This window comes from Trachinotus anak, unplaced genomic scaffold, assembly GCF_046630095.1.
Source record: "Trachinotus anak isolate AG129_WGS33_773 ecotype Australia unplaced genomic scaffold, CSIRO_AGI_Tana_v1 ptg000018l, whole genome shotgun sequence".
Lineage (NCBI taxonomy): Eukaryota > Metazoa > Chordata > Actinopteri > Carangiformes > Carangidae > Trachinotus > Trachinotus anak.
Window position 1 is genome coordinate 1,090,854 of NW_027273869.1, and position 20,273 is coordinate 1,111,126.

At 40.5% G+C, this 20,273-nt stretch overlaps 2 protein-coding genes across 7 annotated transcripts in view; one reads left to right on the forward strand and one right to left on the reverse strand.

The window, feature by feature from the left end:
* The window catches only part of LOC139634904 (protein bicaudal D homolog 1-like), a 40,218-nt gene extending 31,121 nt beyond the window's left edge, over nucleotides 1–9,097 (reverse strand). For 4 of the 6 annotated variants that reach the window (XR_011694098.1, XR_011694099.1, XM_071501638.1 and 1 more), the window contains exon 1: nucleotides 8,466–9,097. Coding sequence is in view for 4 of the 6 variants with exons in the window: in XM_071501638.1 (XP_071357739.1) it covers nucleotides 8,466–8,699 (234 nt within the window). In the remaining 2 variants the exon portion in view is untranslated. The remainder of the gene's footprint in view (nucleotides 1–8,465) is intronic. The other 2 variants (XM_071501639.1, XM_071501637.1) reach the window with 1 other exon arrangement.
* Nucleotides 9,098–11,091: 1,994 nt separating this feature from the next.
* Nucleotides 11,092–19,674, forward strand: strap (serine/threonine kinase receptor associated protein). Its single transcript, XM_071501644.1, has 9 exons — nucleotides 11,092–11,561; nucleotides 12,007–12,142; nucleotides 13,476–13,557; nucleotides 14,144–14,216; nucleotides 14,532–14,631; nucleotides 14,939–15,076; nucleotides 15,889–16,025; nucleotides 17,167–17,316; nucleotides 18,858–19,674. Exons 1-9 carry the CDS (start codon nucleotides 11,450–11,452, stop codon nucleotides 18,917–18,919), a joined length of 990 nt encoding a protein of 329 aa, XP_071357745.1. The 5' UTR covers nucleotides 11,092–11,449; the 3' UTR covers nucleotides 18,920–19,674.
* Nucleotides 19,675–20,273: the final 599 nt, after the last annotated feature.

Below are 20,273 nucleotides of genomic sequence, written 5' to 3' on the forward strand. Positions count from 1 at the left end.
GAACATGGGAGTCTATGGGGACTGACTCACTGCTGGAGCCATTAAGCAGTCATCAAACAGCAGTTTTTGTCACTTCAGTGTTGGCTTCATTTTTCAGCCCCAGAGGTTGATGCTTGGTGTGACCATGTTCCGAGGACAAAGGCTGGAGCTTGGTAAGTGGAGAGGACAGCAGCTTGATTTGGAGGTTTTCACACTGAGGATAATCCTGGATCTCTGACTGGTGATTGGCTAGCTGCTAGGCGAGCTATCGTTGGCTCAGCTTCTACCGTACTGTGATCAGTTATGATATTGAACGCATCATGCGCAGGTGCAGATGTCTGTGGAAACTAAACTTGTGCATTAAGCGTTGAGAGGAAGAAGCAGCAGCAGCAAGAAAACAAGAAAATTTCATCTCTGCACAAGATCTACAGTAAATTTGTAGGTTCTGTGTGTAGAGAAAGATGACACAAATCAACACTGATTATCCCATACGTGAGACCTACGTGACCAAAAGTATGTAGACACCCAAACATTATATCCACATGAGATTGCTGAACATCTCAGTCAGACTTTTCACTTTTCTGTTTTACAAATTAAGCCCACATCAGTTCATTCAATCAGAGTAAGTTAGGGTTTGCTGTCCTTTTTTTTTTTTTTTACCAGTACAGTTTATCAGTTTAGTCAGCAGAATAGACAGTTTGGCTAATACTGTTTACTCTTCATCTTTATTTTCTCTTCCTAATGAGTTTGCCAAACCTAATTTTCTAACTAACACTGCTGTTTTTGCTAACTTGGCTTTGTTGTGGCAATGTTGCTGCATTTCCAGATATCATTGGGTGAAAACAATGTGATAAGAAGAAAGGTCAAAGGTCAGACCAGCATTGTAATAAACCATGATTGTGCTTTCAAAATTTAGTTCCCTGTGTGTGTAATGCTTCTTCCCTCTAAACCCGCAGACTGCAAACATTTAAAAATGGAGCACTGTGTTTGGGAATCCTCATGAAATCATCATGACCTCAACTTGAATGAATAATTTACCACGTCCTCTTCTCTCTGTGTGTTCTCTCTGTGTGTAAGTGCACATGCAGACACAGACATGCATCTTTCAGAGATCCAGTCTGCTGTTAAGTGCTTCTGAGCTCGCAGCTGTGTCACATCCATAACTAGCAGAGAGCACAGGGGTAGAGACCAGGCATCTGAAAAACACAGTGCAGGAGGTGGGCAAAATATGTGGCACAACTTACATAATACAATACAACACAACAACAAACTACAGCATCAAAAAGACCATCAAGTTGAATCAAGCCTCTGTGATACATTCTCATAATCACTTTCCAGTGACTGTTTTTTTCTGCCAGCATCGGTTTCTTTGCTTGTATCAACAGAGAAACTGGATCTGTAAACTCACTACATCCTGACCCCTGGTAAGTGAGGGAGGTACAGGACTTGGAGTCAATGTCTGGTAACAACAAACCATGGAGGTAGGCGTCACTTTGGCTGTGTGACATCACAGAGGAGTCTCAGAGCATCCCCGGGGGGCACTCGGTCCTGTTCTGTTTTTAGCCCCAACAGCTGCACTGATGCACTCTCTGCATTTTCTATCACAGCTCCTCTTGTCACACCCTCTAACACAACTGCTTGTTGTGACCATGAGCTCTCACTGTGCCAGAGATTAGCAAAGAGACTTTCAGCTCCTCTTCCTTCCAGCCACTGGAAAAAAGCCTTTGAAATGGAAAACAGTGGATGCTGCGATCAGGAATGGAAGACTGGATGTGACTATATATAAAAAGGGACGTAGACCTGCAGGTCTGAAAGGTGAAGCCAGGATGAAGAGCCTTAAACCTGCATTCTTTCTGAAGGCCAGCGAGGGGCGACTCCACTGGTTACAAAAAGAAGTCTGATTGTATAAAAGTGACCATTTTGTTTTAAGCCTATTTTTCGCTGTCAAGATTAGCATCCCATTTAGCATTTGCTATGCTAATGCTACCTGGCCCTGCCAGGCTCGTAATCTGTGTTAACTATAGACCGTGGGGGTATTAACCATGCATTAATTTAATGTATTCAGCCAAAGCCTGATAAAAAGGTAAATTTAACCAACATTAAGCAAAGGACACGTTGTTTCTGGCACATGTTTAAGTTTATAACATTAGTGCAATGCACTGCATTAATTAAGTTAATAAAAGTGTCCTTCAGGACATTGTAATAGTTCAGGTTAACATACAGTTTAGGTAGCTTTAAGCAGTAACAGACAGACAGCAGGCTATAGCTTTTCTTGGATGTGTCCTTTTTCATTGACACAAATATTGTGATTACTGGACAATCACATTTTTTTTAGCCTGTGTGGCTAAATCGGGCAAATTCACATGATTGAGCCAAATGCTCGTGTTAATTAATGTGCAATGAACCTTCTTAAAGAAATAAACATGAACAATTCTCATTTTCACTGCAGACGTGGTGCCTTGTTTCTGTTCCTATACACATCATTATGAAATATAGTCTGAATGCACAACTGTAAACTTATTTGTCAAACTGATTTTCTTGTGGTGATAATGACAGGATGAAGCAATGGTTGATGAAGGTGAGGAGAAAAACTGAACCCCATCTAAAATGTTTGGTCTGTGCATTTCACACTTTGAGGAGCATCAGTTCTTCACAGACAAGAAGATAGACAGATACATTTTATCTTTTAAGAACACGGCAAAGTTATTATGGTTATCTGATCATCTGAAAAGCAGGTAAAAATCCAAAGATGCTTGAATCCATCTCACACTGCATTACTGTTGCATCCTTTGTGTAGCACACTTGAGCTGGCACTGAGCCTGATTACAGCCAGCGCAGACTGGAGATGAAGCTCACTGTACAAATCAATGTGATGGACTCCTGTTGAGCTAATTAGCAGCAGGCTTTGGCTAGCTCTTTACAGCCCAGTGGTAGAGCTGTCTGAGCTTTCCTCCTGCTGCAAAGCCTACGATTATTACATAAAGCCAACAAGTTCATGTCACCCAATTAGCTAATGCACATGACCACAACTAAATGCATGAAGGCTGAGAGTGAAAACATATGACCTCCACACTGCTTTACAAGAAAATGTCTTTTTTTTTTTTTTTGCTGTCTCATAATTGGCCTTGAAATCCAGTGAGACAAATGTCTGTTTGTGTACAATTTTTTACTTTACTTTAAATGATTCAAATGATTTGTCTGGAAAGAATACAGCCAATCACCCAACTGACAGTAAGCCCTCTCTATGTCAAGAAGTGTTTATTTGACCTTCAATCAACAAACTTTAAAATGAAAACTGTTGAAATCTATAACAATTTCCATCAATGCATTAAATTAAACGACAACATGAGAGATGGAGGAATAGACAAATTACCTCATCACAACTCCTCCAACCTGCATGTATGTATCTGTAGCTCCTGAGTGGTAAAAAAGCATCTTCTTAACCTGTTGCAAAAATAAGCATTTTACATTTCTGTAATCTTCTGTGTTGTTTCAGTCAATGTCACCAGTTCTTGGAATGAAAAAATAATACATTTATGGACTACATTCATCCAAAGTAACACTAAAAATGCAGCGACAAAACAGCTGGGACAAACCTGCAGGCTGCCATCTAAATCTTCCTCTAAATGTTTATTATTAATTGTTTATTATTCTTTGTTCAAGAGTGAACAGTTTTGGTGAAGAAATTAATAAATACAGCTTGTGAATGATCATCGTGCTCTCAAATCAACAAGTAAAATCCTTGTTTTCTTTTTGTTGAGACAAACCTGCTTCGAGAATATTTTGGTGGAGGTAGGTACCGCTACGTAGCAGACAGTTAGAATTAACAGCTTTGTTTCTGAGAGGTTCAGACGACATTGCATTTACAATACAGGAGATTTTATAATACGTCCTCTGAGAAGCTACTCTTTCAGTGACTCAGTATCGAAAAGTGACAAGAGCTGGTTAGCATGCTAACTTCAGTAGAAGAAGTGATAGAAATAGAAGCAAAACAAAAGTTCTGGACTGGTAAGTAGAGTGTATGTTGCAATAGCAAAACTTACAAAAAGCTCTTCTAATTCTTGAGGTCTTTAATTTTTTTTTGTTTTGTTTTGGGGTTTTTTATTTTGTTTTTTGTTATTTGTCAAAAAATTTGATTAACTTTTATAAATTTTCATCTTGATGAAAATTTGTGCCCCTGTAAGTGTTTTTTCATCCCCTTTATTCTCGGCATTCTTAGCTGCCACATTGTCTTTTTATGCTATCACTAGGAGTCAGCAACAGATGCTTTATAATAAATTGCACTATTCCAAATTTTTATTTTAACATTGGATCTTATGACTATTTGTAATGTGAAACAGTTCTTGTGGAGATGAACCCACAGAGAATGAGAGGATATTGGACTTCACTAGCTACACCATTGCTGATGTGCACCTGCTTAAATATTTATGGAGCAACTTAGAAACCATGTGGGGACGGCAGGAACTGTGACTGTCAGACTAAGCTACTTGTGTTTTCCTGCAAGTTTCTGAACCCAGCAGAGAGTAAAGACATCATGATGGAAGTTTTGAAAAAAGCTCAGTTATCTTCTATTTTTGAGTAACACATCTAAACAAGCCACCTGCACACATTCACAGTATAATGTACTCTCTGCATTTCGCTTTGTGAGATTGTACTTTGTGAAATTTAGAGAGTACATTATACTGTGAATGGTGCTGGGGTTGCTTTGCATGTTCATGAAATAGTAATGTTTCTGTCGACCACGCGCTTCAGTGTTGAAAGTATGCTACAGTGAATCATTTATAAAATAAACACTTTATATAACTTGAGATTTGCACTCAGTGACCTTACATCCAGCTGTGCCTAAAGTCAGGCTCTAACAGGGAGAGCTGGTGTGTTTTCACTCTTCAAAAAGAAAATAATTCTTGGTCTTTCAATTCAAATTTCAATTTCAAATGCAAATAAGCAACACAAACAACTGCTTCTGAAAAACAACCTGTACTGTTTAAAGTCAGGGTTTCAACTGGAACATACGACATGGTGGTGAACCAGCAGCTGCACTGCATGTGGTTTTTATGAATGAACAAGAATTAGCTTTTACCAGTTTTAGGAGTTTCTACTGCATGTAATGTCAAATGCTGTTGTCTGAAAATATCAACAATGTAATATCAACAATGTAATATTGGTTAATATTGACAGTTTAGTTTCTGAAGAGGCTTCAGTTTGGTGCTCAGTGGGAGAGTGTCCTCTAAACAAGTTTCTGTGCAGATTAACTTACACATTGTCAGAAAAGAAAGATGGTGGTGTGGGACACACAGGATGTTTCAGCTTTTCTCAGCTTTCCATTTAGCATTTTATCCAAGTCAGTCTAAGTGCAGGATGAAGAATCTCCTTTAAAACAGTGATAGTTCACCACGCCAGTGTCATACAGCTCAGAGGTCCTTGGTAGCTGAAGCCTCATGTCATTTGTCTTTCAGAGAATCTAATAATAAGCTAATTTAGCAAGGTATTAGCCCTCTCACATCAGCGAAACCATTTTCCCCAGACAGCATGCCTGGTAACAGAGGGGATCAATAGTGGTCCAATGAACTGAAATGAGAGGTACTGAGTTAGTGGAGCTGGAATGGTGACAAGCAGAAGACAGTGTGTGTACAGATGGTTGCAGCCTGTGGGAAAGAATTTACAGAAAGTGGGTTCAGGTGAATCTTCTGAAAGCAACATTATTGCTGTGTTAGCCCTCAAAATGCCCCCTTGCTTTAAATCAGAGTCACTTCGGTCAGGAGGTATATGAATGAAGAATGTGAAGCAACAACAGCATCCAGAATGGTTTTACTGACCAGAGCATGTGTCAGGTCAACAAACATGTCCCCAAACAGGTCAGTTTGAAATTTTAATACTTTCTAATAAAATTGTATTTTTCAAAATGCTACCAAGACACACATTAGAAGATCTTACTATGAAGACCAGAATGTCCTGTGGAAAATAATTAACAACTTCGTATTTCATAGGAGAAGTTGAGAGTTTTCCCATTAATGCCAATAAAAACAAGGTTTATAGTTGCAAATGGTTGCGCTTCCCAGTTGGTTTAAATCAATAGACTGACTATGAATATCTGATTAGGGGTCTAGGGATATGAATAAATAAAACCCTCACCTCCCTTAAAGTGGCAAGGGTTTATTACCTGGTATGTAATGTTGATGTAATCTTGATCAGTAATAATCAAGTGAGAGAAAACACTGTTAGGGTTTGCCGCTTTTCTCTGTTTTATGTCACAGTTTAAAAACTGCACCTTGAGCTCTTGGTGATTGAGATGGGCTGACTGCTCATTTTTCTTGACCAATTACACTTTGTTGTAGTTATGTCGCCATGTATCCAGATCTCAGCAATTAACTTGGTGAGTGCAGTGTTATTATTACTGATAGAAATAACGGCAAAATACAGAAATAAGACCCATGTTGTAACAAACCAGAATTACAGTATGTCAATAACTAAACCCCCAGCTGCTCCAGCTGAGCTCCAGTTCCCAACAGTGCAGCCCTATGGCTTCCAACAATCAGTGAATCAGCATGTTCAAGCTTCACTCCTCTGGTTGGTATTACTCCTGCACACCACTGCTGTCAACTGCATATCCAGAGTTGAAAATTAACTGTTGACACATCATTTATGAACTGATACTGCTGCCTGCTTCCTCAAAGCCACACACACACACACACTGACCTTCAGGATGTAACTGCACAGTCAGCCTCTGAGTCCAACTCCAGTCCGTGTTACAGCTAACAAACTAGTACATTAGTGTTGACACACATGACCCTACATACTGGAAAATGCTTCTTTCTGTTATATATTGATGAGAAAAATGAGTTGATCACAAGTCAGGCATTAGGTCTCTCATTAGCTGAGATTGATTATCAGCTCAGTGGAGGTAAATCACCCCTGAGGCCAGAGGTGGAGCAGAATACTATGCAGAATTACATGAACAGCATCATCAGATATTGTGCTCTATATTTAGGCTAGATATTAGCAAATGATCTCATGGTGTGGGTTTGGTTATGAACACAGCCGAGCAGATGCAACATTACTTAGACACAGTGATGGCAAATGGTTCCTGCAGTTCTTCAATCATACACATGGCAGCATCAGCAACATACAGTATAACAGTATGTGTTGTGACTTCATGTTTCTCTGATGCACTAATCAATATTTTCATATAAACAATGGATCAAACAACTATGTGTAATGTAAAGTAAGATTACACAGATTACCACAGAGAATTGATCAGGTTGATCAGGCTGCTGTTCACTGAAGAAACTCCCACACTACCTGTTCACTACCTGGCCAGTAGCAAACGGCACAAAGTCAGAGACTGGCTGGTGAAGATAGTGGAGCAGCTATAGACTTACAAATGGTGGATGTCAGAAACATGGCTCCAAATGAAAGGTAATGTTGCTCTGTGTCTGCTGGGTGGATGTGGTGAGCATGTTCATGGTAACAACTTTATGTCAGTGTTGTGTTCAGAGCTGCCCCAAAGGGGACAGAAAAATAAATTGGGCTGCTTTAAACGAGAGAAGAGTGATAAGTTCTGACTGAGGAAGTTGACTGCGTGGCTAGTTTTACCTATAAAGGGGGGCAGAGGGTGAAAATGAGCCACAGGTCAGCACTGATTCCCAGACTACACAGACCACCACTATATTTTGCTACAGCCCTAAAAACCAACCAGTTTATTCTGTGTTGGAATATAACATGGCCCCAGTCTATCAGTTGGGTTTTTGCAATTTGACTAAATATGCTCCATGCAGGGACAACATAAACATATGTAGCATATGGCAACTCTCTGTCTGTGTCTGACGTGAACTTTCAGGCACCTGTCAAAGTGACATGGAAGAGAAAAGGTTTGTTTACAGTAGGGAGTTCTGGAAGCCAAGAGAATGAACTGCTCAATGGTATCAATGGCATCTTATTGAACTTAGTGGGCTAAGCTGTATGGTAGTAATATGGTAATAGTAGCCTTTCATTTTCATTTTCAAGGGGCACCTGAATATTATAAGTATTATGTATTTACATAATTTAAAAACATAAAAAGACAGGCCTACCAAAGGACATATAACAATAACATCAGAGCAGAATAAAAACAAATATTAAAGATAAAGATAGGATGTTAGTGATAAACTTTTCCAGATGGAAATGGACATAGAAGTAGAATAAGTCAATCGTGTTGTATGGGATACCTCTAAAACGTTAGCCTATAGACTATACTGGCTCTATGCAAGTCCCACTGTTATGAGCTGGGCCTCTCTATTGTTATCTGTCCAGCAGGTGTAGGCGAAATACAGGTAGCCAGTGAGTTGAATTACAGCTTAGCTTCTGTTAACTTATTTGTGCAGTGATAATGGTGCAACGGGCGACTATAATTATTATAATTATTATTTATCCAAGGCAAGCCATCAGTGATGACATCAGGCCTACTTCTTGTGGGTCATAACAATTACTTTTCGAGGAGCGAGCCATACCCCTGCTGAGCCCACCTCCTGCAGCTGCTCCAGCTCCAGCCTCAGCGCCTCCTGCTCGGCCTCCAGGTCGGCGTACTGCTGCTTCAGGCTCTGGTTCTCCTCCAGAACCACCAGCCCACACTCCGCCGCCCGGACCTTCTCGCGGTTGGCCTCCGCCAGCTCCCGGGTGAGTCGCTCCACCTCGACCTGGTATTGCTCCACCGTGTCCCCGCATCCTGCTCCACCGGCAGCCATCGCCCCACTCCCTCCCTCCGCCCTCTGAGGCAGAGAGCCCTGCCTGAGGGAGAATCAACTGAGGTAGACAACAAACCCCCGCCGCTTCTCCGAGGAATCACACCGCTGCTTCAAATCTCATGTAAAAAGGAACAATAAAGATCCGTGTATATCCACAAAGCGCTGTCATCATCGCCAGAGAGAGTAATCTCCTGCCGTGTGGTGCTCTGAATGATGCAGCTTCTCATCATCCGCTGCCCGCATCCTTTCCCCTCCCTCTGCTCTGTTTTTCTGCTTATTCACCGGCATCAGGACGCCATCTCTGCCTGCAGCCGTGAAGCAAGGCACACTCTCCGCTCTCTGTCATCCTCCTGCAGGCTCACAGTGTTTGGATCCTCAGAGAGTGGACTACAGCTCTGCCCCGCGTAATCATACACAGAATACCAGGAGCTGTATGCGCCCTCTGGAGATCAGACTTATCACTAACGTTTCTCCTCACTTTTACGCACTATTTTCTTTTCAAGTCACCTGTCATTTTGACATGTTTCAGAGTTTGAATTGATTAATAATAGACTTGAAATTAATAAAGCTCCTTTAGGTGCTGGGCCAGGGACTTATAAAAGTAAAGGCACAGTTAGGGACTCCTATAGCCTACAATTTTAGAAGCATATGAGCAGAAGGTAATAGCCTATATTTAACTCATGTTGCGCTTGTTTAACTGACAAAAATGTAACCCATAGGGGAAGATCTGATACAATACATTTTACAAGAATACAAAATACAGAACATAGTCTAATAAAATCAATAAATACATTTTTAAAAATGTATTTATTGATTTTCTTCATAAACAAATATACAAAAGACAGGACAAGACAAAACAGCAAAACCACAGAACAACAACAACAGCAACAACAAGCTGGGAATATCAACACAAAAACCAAAACAGATCAGTTCTGGATAAATGTAACAGGTACATTATGCATCATAGAGTGAAATACAGGGGGAGCTAAACAAAGAGAAAAAAAATGAAAGAACAAAAATAAATAATAGGTTTTTTTTATACAAATGCTCTCGTCAGTATAGCAGAAACATTAACATTAATATAGTCAAGAAATGTGAGAAAGTCCAGAGGTATGTATTCCATTATTGTCCTGTGCCATCCCAACACTGAGGGGGCCTTATCTTTGATCCAGTGCTGAAGAATATTTTTCCAGGCACAAAATTTCAGGACATTATATAGTTTTTTCTGATACATATCAGCAACGCGATCACTTGGAAGACCCAAAAGAAGGGAAACCGGGCTGAGTTCAAGCTTTTTTTTCAGAACCTTCTGTATTTCAAACAAGATATCATTCCAATATTTTTGTATTTTTACACATGACCAGTAACAGTGAGTAAGATCTCCAATTTCTGTCTTACATTTTAGACAAACTGGAGAGACATCTTTTCTATATTTGGAGAGACGGTTAGGGGCAACATGTGCTCTATGCAGAATCTTTAATTGCATTGCTCTTGTCCGGTTACAAACAGTTATTTTCCTTGCATTATCCCAGATGTCATCCCACATCTCCTCTGTTATCTCAACACCCAGTTATAAACATGTTTTTTAATCTGATAATTGATTAGAACTTCAAGGTTAATGGTCAACACTAAAACTGAATATCCTTAATAATAAAATGGTTATGGGCCTTTACTATTCTTAGGACACTGGTTCTATTGAGTGCATGTAAATAGGCTACATTTATTTTAGTTGCTTATCATTTCTTTATATTTAATAATATGTCATTTTTATATTGGTATTACAATAATATAGTACGTTAAGGTAGGAACAAGGGACAGTTGCAAGTGTCCAATTGCTAGGGTTCTACTCACGTTGTCCTGTAAATGTTCTTTACACATCTCAGGTGTGAGATGATTGAGATAATGCACGCTGACAAGTGGATCATTTAGCTGAAATGGATTACAGGAGTACAAGACAAATACATCTGAGGATGAGCACGTAATTATTGTGTAAATCAAATATGATTCATAACGATCACGTATTAATATCCTATAGGGGCAGAAATACACTGGAATTGCGTTTATCCTCGTGACGCACAACGTCGAGCCTTCAAAATAAAAGCAAAAAGGTGAAAAAAATGGACCGACTTATTTTGCATTCAATAATAAACACACACACACACAGAGGCGGTCGCCAGTCTTCATTGGTATTCATGGTCATTTATTTTATGATAGATAGATAGATAGATAGACAGATAGATATACTTTATTCATCCCCTAGGGACAATTCAGTTGTCCAGTAATTCTTATTAATGTCTTGTGTATGTGTTTATTTAATATTGGACACTGGTTCCCCAGCGAGCAGTCAGATTGAAGAGGTGACGCCTTTATTGTGAAACATATCACACCGGAAGTATGACTCTTGGTGTGGCTAGCGGAACACCGGCTATATCAGCTCTGCGGTAATTACGCCGCGTTGCACGTTGCTAGTTAGTTGCAATGTTGTAGCTATTAGCACGAGAGCCATTCCTTTGCTGGGAGGGAGATCTGCCGTTTAGTTTCACAAACCTAAGTTTTCACTTCTCAGTCGTTCACAGTCCATTCAGCAGCCAAACGCCGGTCAACGGAAATTACTCAACAGAGTAGCTGGTAGCCTGCTGTCTTGTCATTCTCTTAGCCCGCTAGCCTATCCAGCTAGCTAGCTAGCTAGCCGCTAGCGTCCTACCGTCTCCTCCCTTAGTGTGAACAGTCTTCGACCCGGCTGGAGGACCATGGCGATGAGACAGACCCCACTCACCTGCTCCGGTCACACCCGGCCTGTGGTTGACCTGGCCTTCAGTGGAATCACTCCATATGGCTACTTCCTAATTAGCGCCTGTAAAGGTAAGACATGTTGGGAGTCTATAAAGCAAAAAGGGTTTATCATGATCTCGGTAAGGGTTTTGACGTTTAACGATGGGCATTCGAAGTGGTCCCAAGATGTAAGTCCTGGCCGATAGCTGAATACTTCACTCTGCATCCTGTCTGGTTTGTGAAAATACTGGAACCTTAAGTTCTATGTGTCTGGTATCTCTATAGTTACGCTCACTACTGTAGGCTTATTTTGACCACTTATGTCCCCGAATTGTTACTTGAAACCCATTATTAAAACGTGGTTATTAATGTTGTGTTTTCTGAAAGTTGCAGTTACAATAACCAGACGTTGTCAGAGTGAGGCAGTCTGTGGCACCTGTCGACATCAGTATCCATAGGTTATGTCGCCACTGTCGTCTGCTTGTACACTGTCCTAAGATGTAACATTTGTATCCTCCGTGCTCCTCTTTGTCAGATGGCAAGCCCATGTTGCGCCAGGGAGACACAGGGGACTGGATTGGTACGTTTCTGGGTCACAAAGGCGCTGTCTGGGGAGCCACTCTGAACACAGACGCCACGAAAGCAGCCACCGCTGCCGCAGACTTCACAGCGTGAGTAATGTCCAGTCCTGAAGGGCGAACAGACTTTCTTACAAGTGTATCTTAATACGAGCCTAAAGTAGCTCATTCACCCTGAGTGCATCTCTTTATCTTGGACTGCTTCTTCATAAATGCAAAGACAGATTGTTTTGAGAATGTCATTACCCATGACTACTCAGTCTATTGCATGAGTTGGTCAATAATGTGATTTCAATCCAAAATCCTCCATAGACAGATGGCCAAAGGATATCCTAATATACTGTGTTCCTTGCTTACATATGCAAATTACACATGTCCACTAAATGAAGTAAATCATAATGACAACAAATTGGTAATTGATAATTGTTCAGGTGAATAAAAACTTCTTAGAAGAGGCTATATTTGTCCTGATTCCAGGGGCCTCATGAAGCAAGATATGTGGGTTAGCCAGCTATGTTGGGGCTTAATTCTGGTTTTCTGGTATAACAAAGCTGGTTCAAGTTTATCTGGAGTGGATCACCATGGTAACGTACACTGCATGATAACCTGCTCTGCAGCAGGTCATCATTCCTTCAGGATCCTGACATGGGAAAAGTACAGAGTTTACAGTAAAGGAAAATTGAGACAGTTTTATAGATCAGTAGAATCAATTGCCTACCATAATTATTATGTCACAGACTGAAGAATAGTTTTTGCTCTCTGCATTTAAAACAGGACTTCTAACAAACATTGTGTAGCCCTAGGCAGATATCACTTAGCATCTAAGCCATAGGATTCCACTGCTGTACCATGAAAGAGCTGTACCATTGCAGCGGATGACATGTTCTATTTGCAATCTACATGTGTGTAGCAGCTCAAAAAGCCGTTTTTGTTCTCACCATGGTGTCATGACTGCTGGACAGCAGCAGTGGGTAAGAGAATAGTGAATAGTAAAATAATAAAGTAAGAAGAGCGTTGTCATTTCTGTCAAAAGTAGCATCACTAATTTTTTTTTTTTTTTTTTTTTTCTTTTTCATTCAGCACCACGCCCATTTCTCACTGACCAGCACAGATCTGTTGATCAACAGTTCAGCATGTGGGGCAATAGCGACTGACCTGAGATCAGTCATCATAGCAAGGCATTTGATTTTGCCATTGTTTGGATTCCTGTTTTATTTCCATTTGGTTACTTTTGTGTATTTGCTGAGATAGATAGATAGATAGATAACTTGTTATTGGGTGTTTTGTTACATATCTGTCTTAATTTCTGTGTTAAAATCACTGAGCAAATCCTGATTTCCAACACACTGAATGCAAGTATAGATATTATTAGATCAGTGTGGCTACATATTCTATTGTCAGTTAAAACGTGACCTATGCTTTTCAGAAAGGTGTGGGATGCAGTGAGTGGAGACGAAGTCCTCACACTGGCACACAAACACATTGTCAAGACTGTCAGCTTTACTCAGGTCAGTGCAATTTCTGTGGGTGAACTGTTCAAAGAACATGTTCATAATTCTCATGGTTTCTGTACATATTCCTCTATGTTTTTATGTCCCACATACCACGCTACATGGTACATACCATACCATGTCCCATATACCACGGTTCATGGTATGTGGGACATAATGTCGTCATGCTGCCTTCTGAGACTCTGGAGACACATTCCAGTGAACATAACTCAATAATGATCAGATAGTAGAAACTTTATTCTTAGACCACAGGTACTCCATGTGCAGATGGTCTGATCAGATTTTAGAGCACAGTGCTGCATTAAGTTGCATCTTAATGAGGGAACACTAATTTTCTGTAAATTGCTGCAACTCCTTATACTCCTTTTTTTTTTTTAGTTTTCCAACAAGTGTTATAAATCCTCTAAAACCAAAAATGGACAGACATCAACTCTTCACATCTTAAAGTCAAGACAAAATATCAGCGCATTTTAAATGCATGGAACCTCCTGTGTGACGAAGATGTTAGCAGCTCTGCTACAAAGACAGGCCAACACCCACACACGATATTGTCTCTTAATATACTTCTGCTTCTCTTCTTCAGGACAGCAACTGTCTGCTGACTGGAGGAAATGATAAGCTGCTGCGCATCTATGATCTCAGCAATCCTGAAGCAGGTAAGTGAATGCATCAAAGAGGAAATGCACTTATTTAAAGATACATGTAGCTAACTGGAAAATGGGATGTATTTTGAGGGTTTCAATGTGCTTCCCTTTTGGTTTTCTTTATCATTTCCTTTTAATTCTGCTGTAGTCGGGGCAGCGCTGCCTTCTGCTGGAGACAGGTCTCAGTCAAATGAAGTGGCACCTGAGAGTCGTAGTAGCTCAGTGAATTATGAAAAAGGAGAATAGAAGTTATCTCAGTGAAACCTTGAGATTTGTGTTGTATCATTTTTGTCTTACATACTTGACAGTTGTGTCTTTGTCTTTCAGCACCACAGGAGATTGCAGGTCACACATCAGCCATAAAGAAAGCTTTGTGGTGTAATGATGACAAGCAGATCCTCTCTGCTGCTGACGACAAGACCATAAGGTCAGTGAAGTGGCATAACGTGGTTTACCCCGTTTGTGCATCAATGCCCAGATCTGACTGTTCGCGACAAACTTTAACTCATCTCATCATCCTGAGCTACAACAGAGGCATTTGCTTGTCTAACAAGTCACTTATCTAATGGCAAACACACCAGAGCACTTTTGGATGTTATCGTGTGTGTGTGTGTGTGTGTGTGTGTGTGTGTGTGTGTGTGTGTGTGTGTGTGTGTGTGTGTGTGTCTGTGTGTGTCTGTGTCTGTGTCTGTGTCTGTGTCTGTCTCTGTCTCTGTCTCTGTCTCTGTCTCCAGGCTTTGGGACAGGACCTCAATGGAGGAGGTGAAAATGCTGACGTTCGACACATCTGTGAGCAGCATGGAGTACATGGCTGATGGGGAGATTCTTGTGATTACATATGGAAAGACAATTGCTTTCTACAATGCGCTGAGGTACATGTCTCAAAGAAGATCCTAAAACTAGCGTGTCCATCATGGTGGGAGTAAAATGTGACTCTTAATACTTAACACATTCTTCCATATTGTTGACAGTTGCGTTTATTACCTTTCTGTTCTTGTTGTTAAACAACAATAATTTAAGGACATTTTTGCATTTTATGTTTATATTTATAATCATCTTATCTTTATTCTTTACCTCTTAAGTTATTCTCTATTCTTGCTGATACATTTCTATTCTTGATGGAGCAACTGTAACATAATCTAATTTCCCCCTGTGGATCAATAAAGTATTTTAATGGATTGAAACAAAAAACAAAACTGTGCACTACAGCCAGCGAGTGTGAAATTACTGTTCTGACAGAAGTGGTCACACACTTGCATGTTAAAGCTCCATTTTGTCACATTGGACTTTCTGTGTTGTCATTGACTTAACTTTATGGTATCAAGGTGGAGAAATTCTGCTTTGAATCAGGGCTCAGAGCAGCTCCTGTGCTGCTGCATCAGGATCACAGTTCAAATCTCTGTTTTATTCTCATACAGTCACCTGACAAAGATACACCGGGACCACTTATTTGCTGCACAGACAGCTATAGTGAATTGCAGATTTGTATATATTTTCTGAGACAGAAATTTGTACTGTAGACATGTTGCTTCTCCACAGTGATATATACTAAGTGCAGCATTAGTGGTTTTCATTTTACACATTAGCATGTTAACAAAAGCAGATTCCATCTAACAGTACGTGTACGAATAATTCCTGTGTCCGCCTGAATCTAGCTGCTTATCTGATAGTTATTTTTTTACAGCCTGGACCTGATCAAGACTGTGGAGGCTCCGGCTCCCATTAACTCAGCCTCCCTCCACCCAGAGAAGGACTTCTTTGTTGCTGGTGGAGACGACTTCAAGCTCTACAAATTTGACTATAGCACTAAGGAAGAGCTGGGTGAGGACCAGAGAAGCTTGTTTTGGATGGTTGTGTATGGTTTCTTCCAGTCATTGTGTTAGCAGGAGCTCTGTAGTTCAGCTGAGGCAGGTTTCCTCCACTCTAAAACACTGCAGGACATCCTGTTGTAGAGGATTTGCTTTATGCTGCCTGCTTGCTGGCTAAGGTGACTGATAGGGTCCTATCCTGAAATCTGATAAATTTTATATACTCGTATGATTTTTAAAAAATTGTTAACAGCCAGGGCCGAAGGCATATTGTTTTCAGGTTGTCCATCCATACGTACAGTATTCTTGTGGACACGATATCTCAGTAACACCTTGATGGAAATTGAACTAATTAGATTTTGGTGGTCAAAGGTCAAGAACACTTTTTAGCCATTATTCAGGACTTAATACAGCAATTATGACAAACTTTTACACAAATGGTTAATATTTTAGATGACTCTGGATTAACAGGGATGAATCTGAAACTAGTCTGAGTGGAGGAGACATACAACCGCAAGGTGGTAATTGTAGTTTTTTTTTAGTATGACCTCTAGAGGCTGCTATGTACCAAGGAACTGTGGGTGAAGTTGCAAACTACAGATTGCTCAAAATCATTGACTCTAGCTTTAGGAATGAATGAGTTACTCTCAGTGAGTAAGGATAGTTTTGTAGTTAGATAGTTTTTGATAGTTTGTTTGTTCATTTTTAAAGAAGACAGGCATTATTTTTTTGGGTTGTCTGTCCCATTCTTGTGAACTTTATATCTCAGTGACACCTTTAGTGAACTTCTTTACTAGGAATTATGACAAAACTTCCCACATATGGTTAATATTTTATGACTCTGGATAAGCAGGGATGAATCTGAAACTAGTCTGAGTGGCAGGGGCATACAGCCATGAGGCAATTATTCTAGTTTTTGGTTTTTTGATATCGGCAAAAAGCATGTTCAATAGAGAATGGACAAAGTAAAGTTTTACGTTTGGTCCCTGGGCAGATCATGTCATCCTCATTTAAAGCCCATTTTAACAAATGAAACATAAAACAACATAGAACAAGATCTCAAATGACAAGTGGTATCCTGTCTCTGTAGCTAAGAGAGAATACAAAGTACAACAAACCCATTTTTCCAGTAATGTTGCTTCTCCTGTCTGCAGAGTCCTATAAGGGTCACTTTGGTCCTGTGCACTGTGTACGCTTCAGTCCAGATGGTGAGCTGTATGCCAGCGGCTCTGAAGACGGCACCCTCCGACTGTGGCAGACGGCAGTGGGGAAAACCTACGGCTTGTGGAAGTGTGTCCTTCCTGGTAATACTCCAACCTTCAGGGCTAATTTATGTAGTTCACTGCTGGAAATACCGTGGTTGCATCCAGTTTTCAAAAAGGCTGGAAAAATATTGATATTGTGCAGTATCACAGTAATGTAAGTTGAACTTGTGTAGATATACTATAATTACATTTACACTGTGCAAGATGTAACTCACTAACTTTTTAATGATAAAGTTCATCTTTATTTAAAGAGAAAAGCAGAATAACTGATAGCTGGCCACTCTGACATTCAACACAAATCAGAATCTTTGAGTAAATGGAAGTATGTGAAAAGGTCTGTAAATATAGATCCAAAAGTTTCCACGAGATACTGGCTTCAAAAACAGCCACTTGTATAGAGATTGGTAAGGAAAAACTCCACCTTCCTTTTCTCTGGGAATACAAAGTCAAATCTTATCTGCGGTAAATCAGGATCTCAGTACGTGATTGCACTCCTCCTAATGGGAGTCCTGGTGGCAGGTTTTAATATTGTATAATTAAATGGATAGTTGTGGTTATTTGACATGACAACTGTCACTTTAAAGAGATATTAAAGTTGCACTGTAGAGATTTAGCATGGCACCTTTATTAAGTTGGGGGACTTGCCTTAGAGGGATTTCTTTTTTTTTTTTTTTTTTCATGGTCCAAATCAAAGTAGGCGAGGCCAAGATATTCTGACTTGTTTGGATCCTACATGTCCCATAATGCAATTCACAATCATGTTTTAATGAGGCTCTGCCATCTTTGAAACTCTGCACCACCAGTTTGTAAAGCAGGTTTTCTGTCAGACATTTGTCAGACTCCAGGCTGAGATAGACTTAAGGTCATGACCGATATTATCAGGTTATCTTCTCCAGAGCCACAGATATGGCATACAATAGTTCTCTCAGGGGAAGTCCACATAATGAAGAAACTGATATTGTGTGTAAAATCAGTGGAATACTCCTTTTAAGGGCAATTATTTTTGTGTGTGTATCCGTTAGGGTCCATATGTTGTACATTCCATCAGCTCTTCATGCATGGGCCTCACAAGTCTGAGTGGACATCTATGACCATACTCCTATGTGCACTGATGATTAATGTGCAAACATGTACACAGGCACCCATGTAGTGCTGATGATTGAGTATATCAGGGACCTAAGGCCGAAGGAAAAGTATATTTTGGAAAGGAGATGTCTGGTGACTGATATATCTCAAGTTAGTGCAGTCAGCTATATTGTCTACCTCACTTCCTTTGCCCAAATGTGGATTTAATGGTTCCAGAAAATGACAAAATTGTAAATAGTAAAGCAGCAGTCCAGGCTTTAAAACATCTACTCAGAAACTTCTGGCTGACATCAGCTTTTGGTTAAAAAAAAAAAAAAAAAAAAGCAGCAGTGTTTCAGGACGCTGTGCTTGTTTCTTACATCAGTAGTTTTGTGTGCCATCAGTGTTGTAGCTTATTCAAGTATCAGTATGATTTATTTATTTATTTATTTATTTTATTTTATTTTTTTTAAATCGAATTCTTCCTCTTGTGTTTGTCTTTTGTGCCTCCTCAGAGGACCTGGGGGCAGAGAACTCTGAGCAGCTGTACACCTCGACCCCTGAGATCAAAGCATGAGGAGAGAGCAGTGTCCTCTGGAAACAGGATGAGAAAAGGAAGAAGTAAAGAAGACGAGTGGAGAGGTGTTCCAGTGTGTTCTATCAGGCCCCAGCAAAGGAGCAGAGTCCAGAGCATCTCCATCCATCAGGAGCTGATGTGGATATTATGACTGCCCTGTCTGTCATAGACCAACCATCCCTCCCTCTCACACACACACACACACACACACACACACACACACACACACTTTATGCAGTCAAATGGACAGTATGGGTTGGAGAGTGAAGCAGTAGAGCTGTGAATGTCTCTTGCTCATCGCTGCCTGCTTCCTCTCTGATCAGCCCAGTTCTGTCTGTCTGTTTAAACTTATTTTAACTTCCTTAACCTTAACTTCACTTTTGAACTCTAAATCCCCCAAAATACATGATGCTTAGATTGGTTTTGGTTTCAAAATTAAGGTGATTAACCAATGGGCTGGACCAAGGCTTTGTTTTCAGTTCATAGTTACAAGAATACTGGAGGTAGTTGCACAGTTTGTGCTGAAATTAAGATGCCTTCATTTCTTCAGAAACCTTGCTTATTATTGGCTGCTGTTGTACTGGTTGCTTATATAAAGTTATGTGTCCAAATAAAAGAAAATATTGTTTTGTGACAAAGTGGAAGGGAAGAAATGTCATTGGTTTTTTCCATTTTTGGGTTCTGTCTTCATTTGTGTCCAGTGAAGAAATAAACAGCATTACTGTTTTATTTGTAAGTAATGCGTAAAGAGCAAACTGGCTTTGGTGTTTTTTTTCCTGCTATGTAGTGCGCATGGCTGCTTTGCCCCGTCCCGGAGCATGTTTGTGCGCTACAGAGAGCAGTCTGCCCAGCGCCTGTGACCCTGAGGCTACCTCACAGGCCTCTCTCCTGTAGGCGCACGCCACCGGGGGAATTTCCTCCTCCCTGGCTTTCAGGAATGACAGAGGTAGACGTTCTTCCTTCTGCTCTTTCATCTCTTTCTATCTTCCGTTTCTCTATGAATACCTCTGTAGTGAGTGTTTTGTCAGCGTGATAAGTTATTGGATGTTTCTCTCCCTGCCGCTCGCACTCGGCTCCTCTGCACCGTTACGTCTCCACTGTGTCTCAGCAGTAGTCTCATCTGTTCCCCAGCCTTCACCCCATCGGAGAGAGGTTTTTATTCTACTGCGCTGTGCCACTCAGGCACATATGGGGCGTCATTACAAATGATGGAGTGGTGATTGGTTCATTTATTGTCAGACTCCAGGCTGAGATGATTTATTTAGTAGTGTGTTTGTGCTTGGGGTACCGGGCGGAATCAGAGGTATGGACCATAACCTGCTTCACCTTTAACCCTTCAACGACAGCCTTTGTG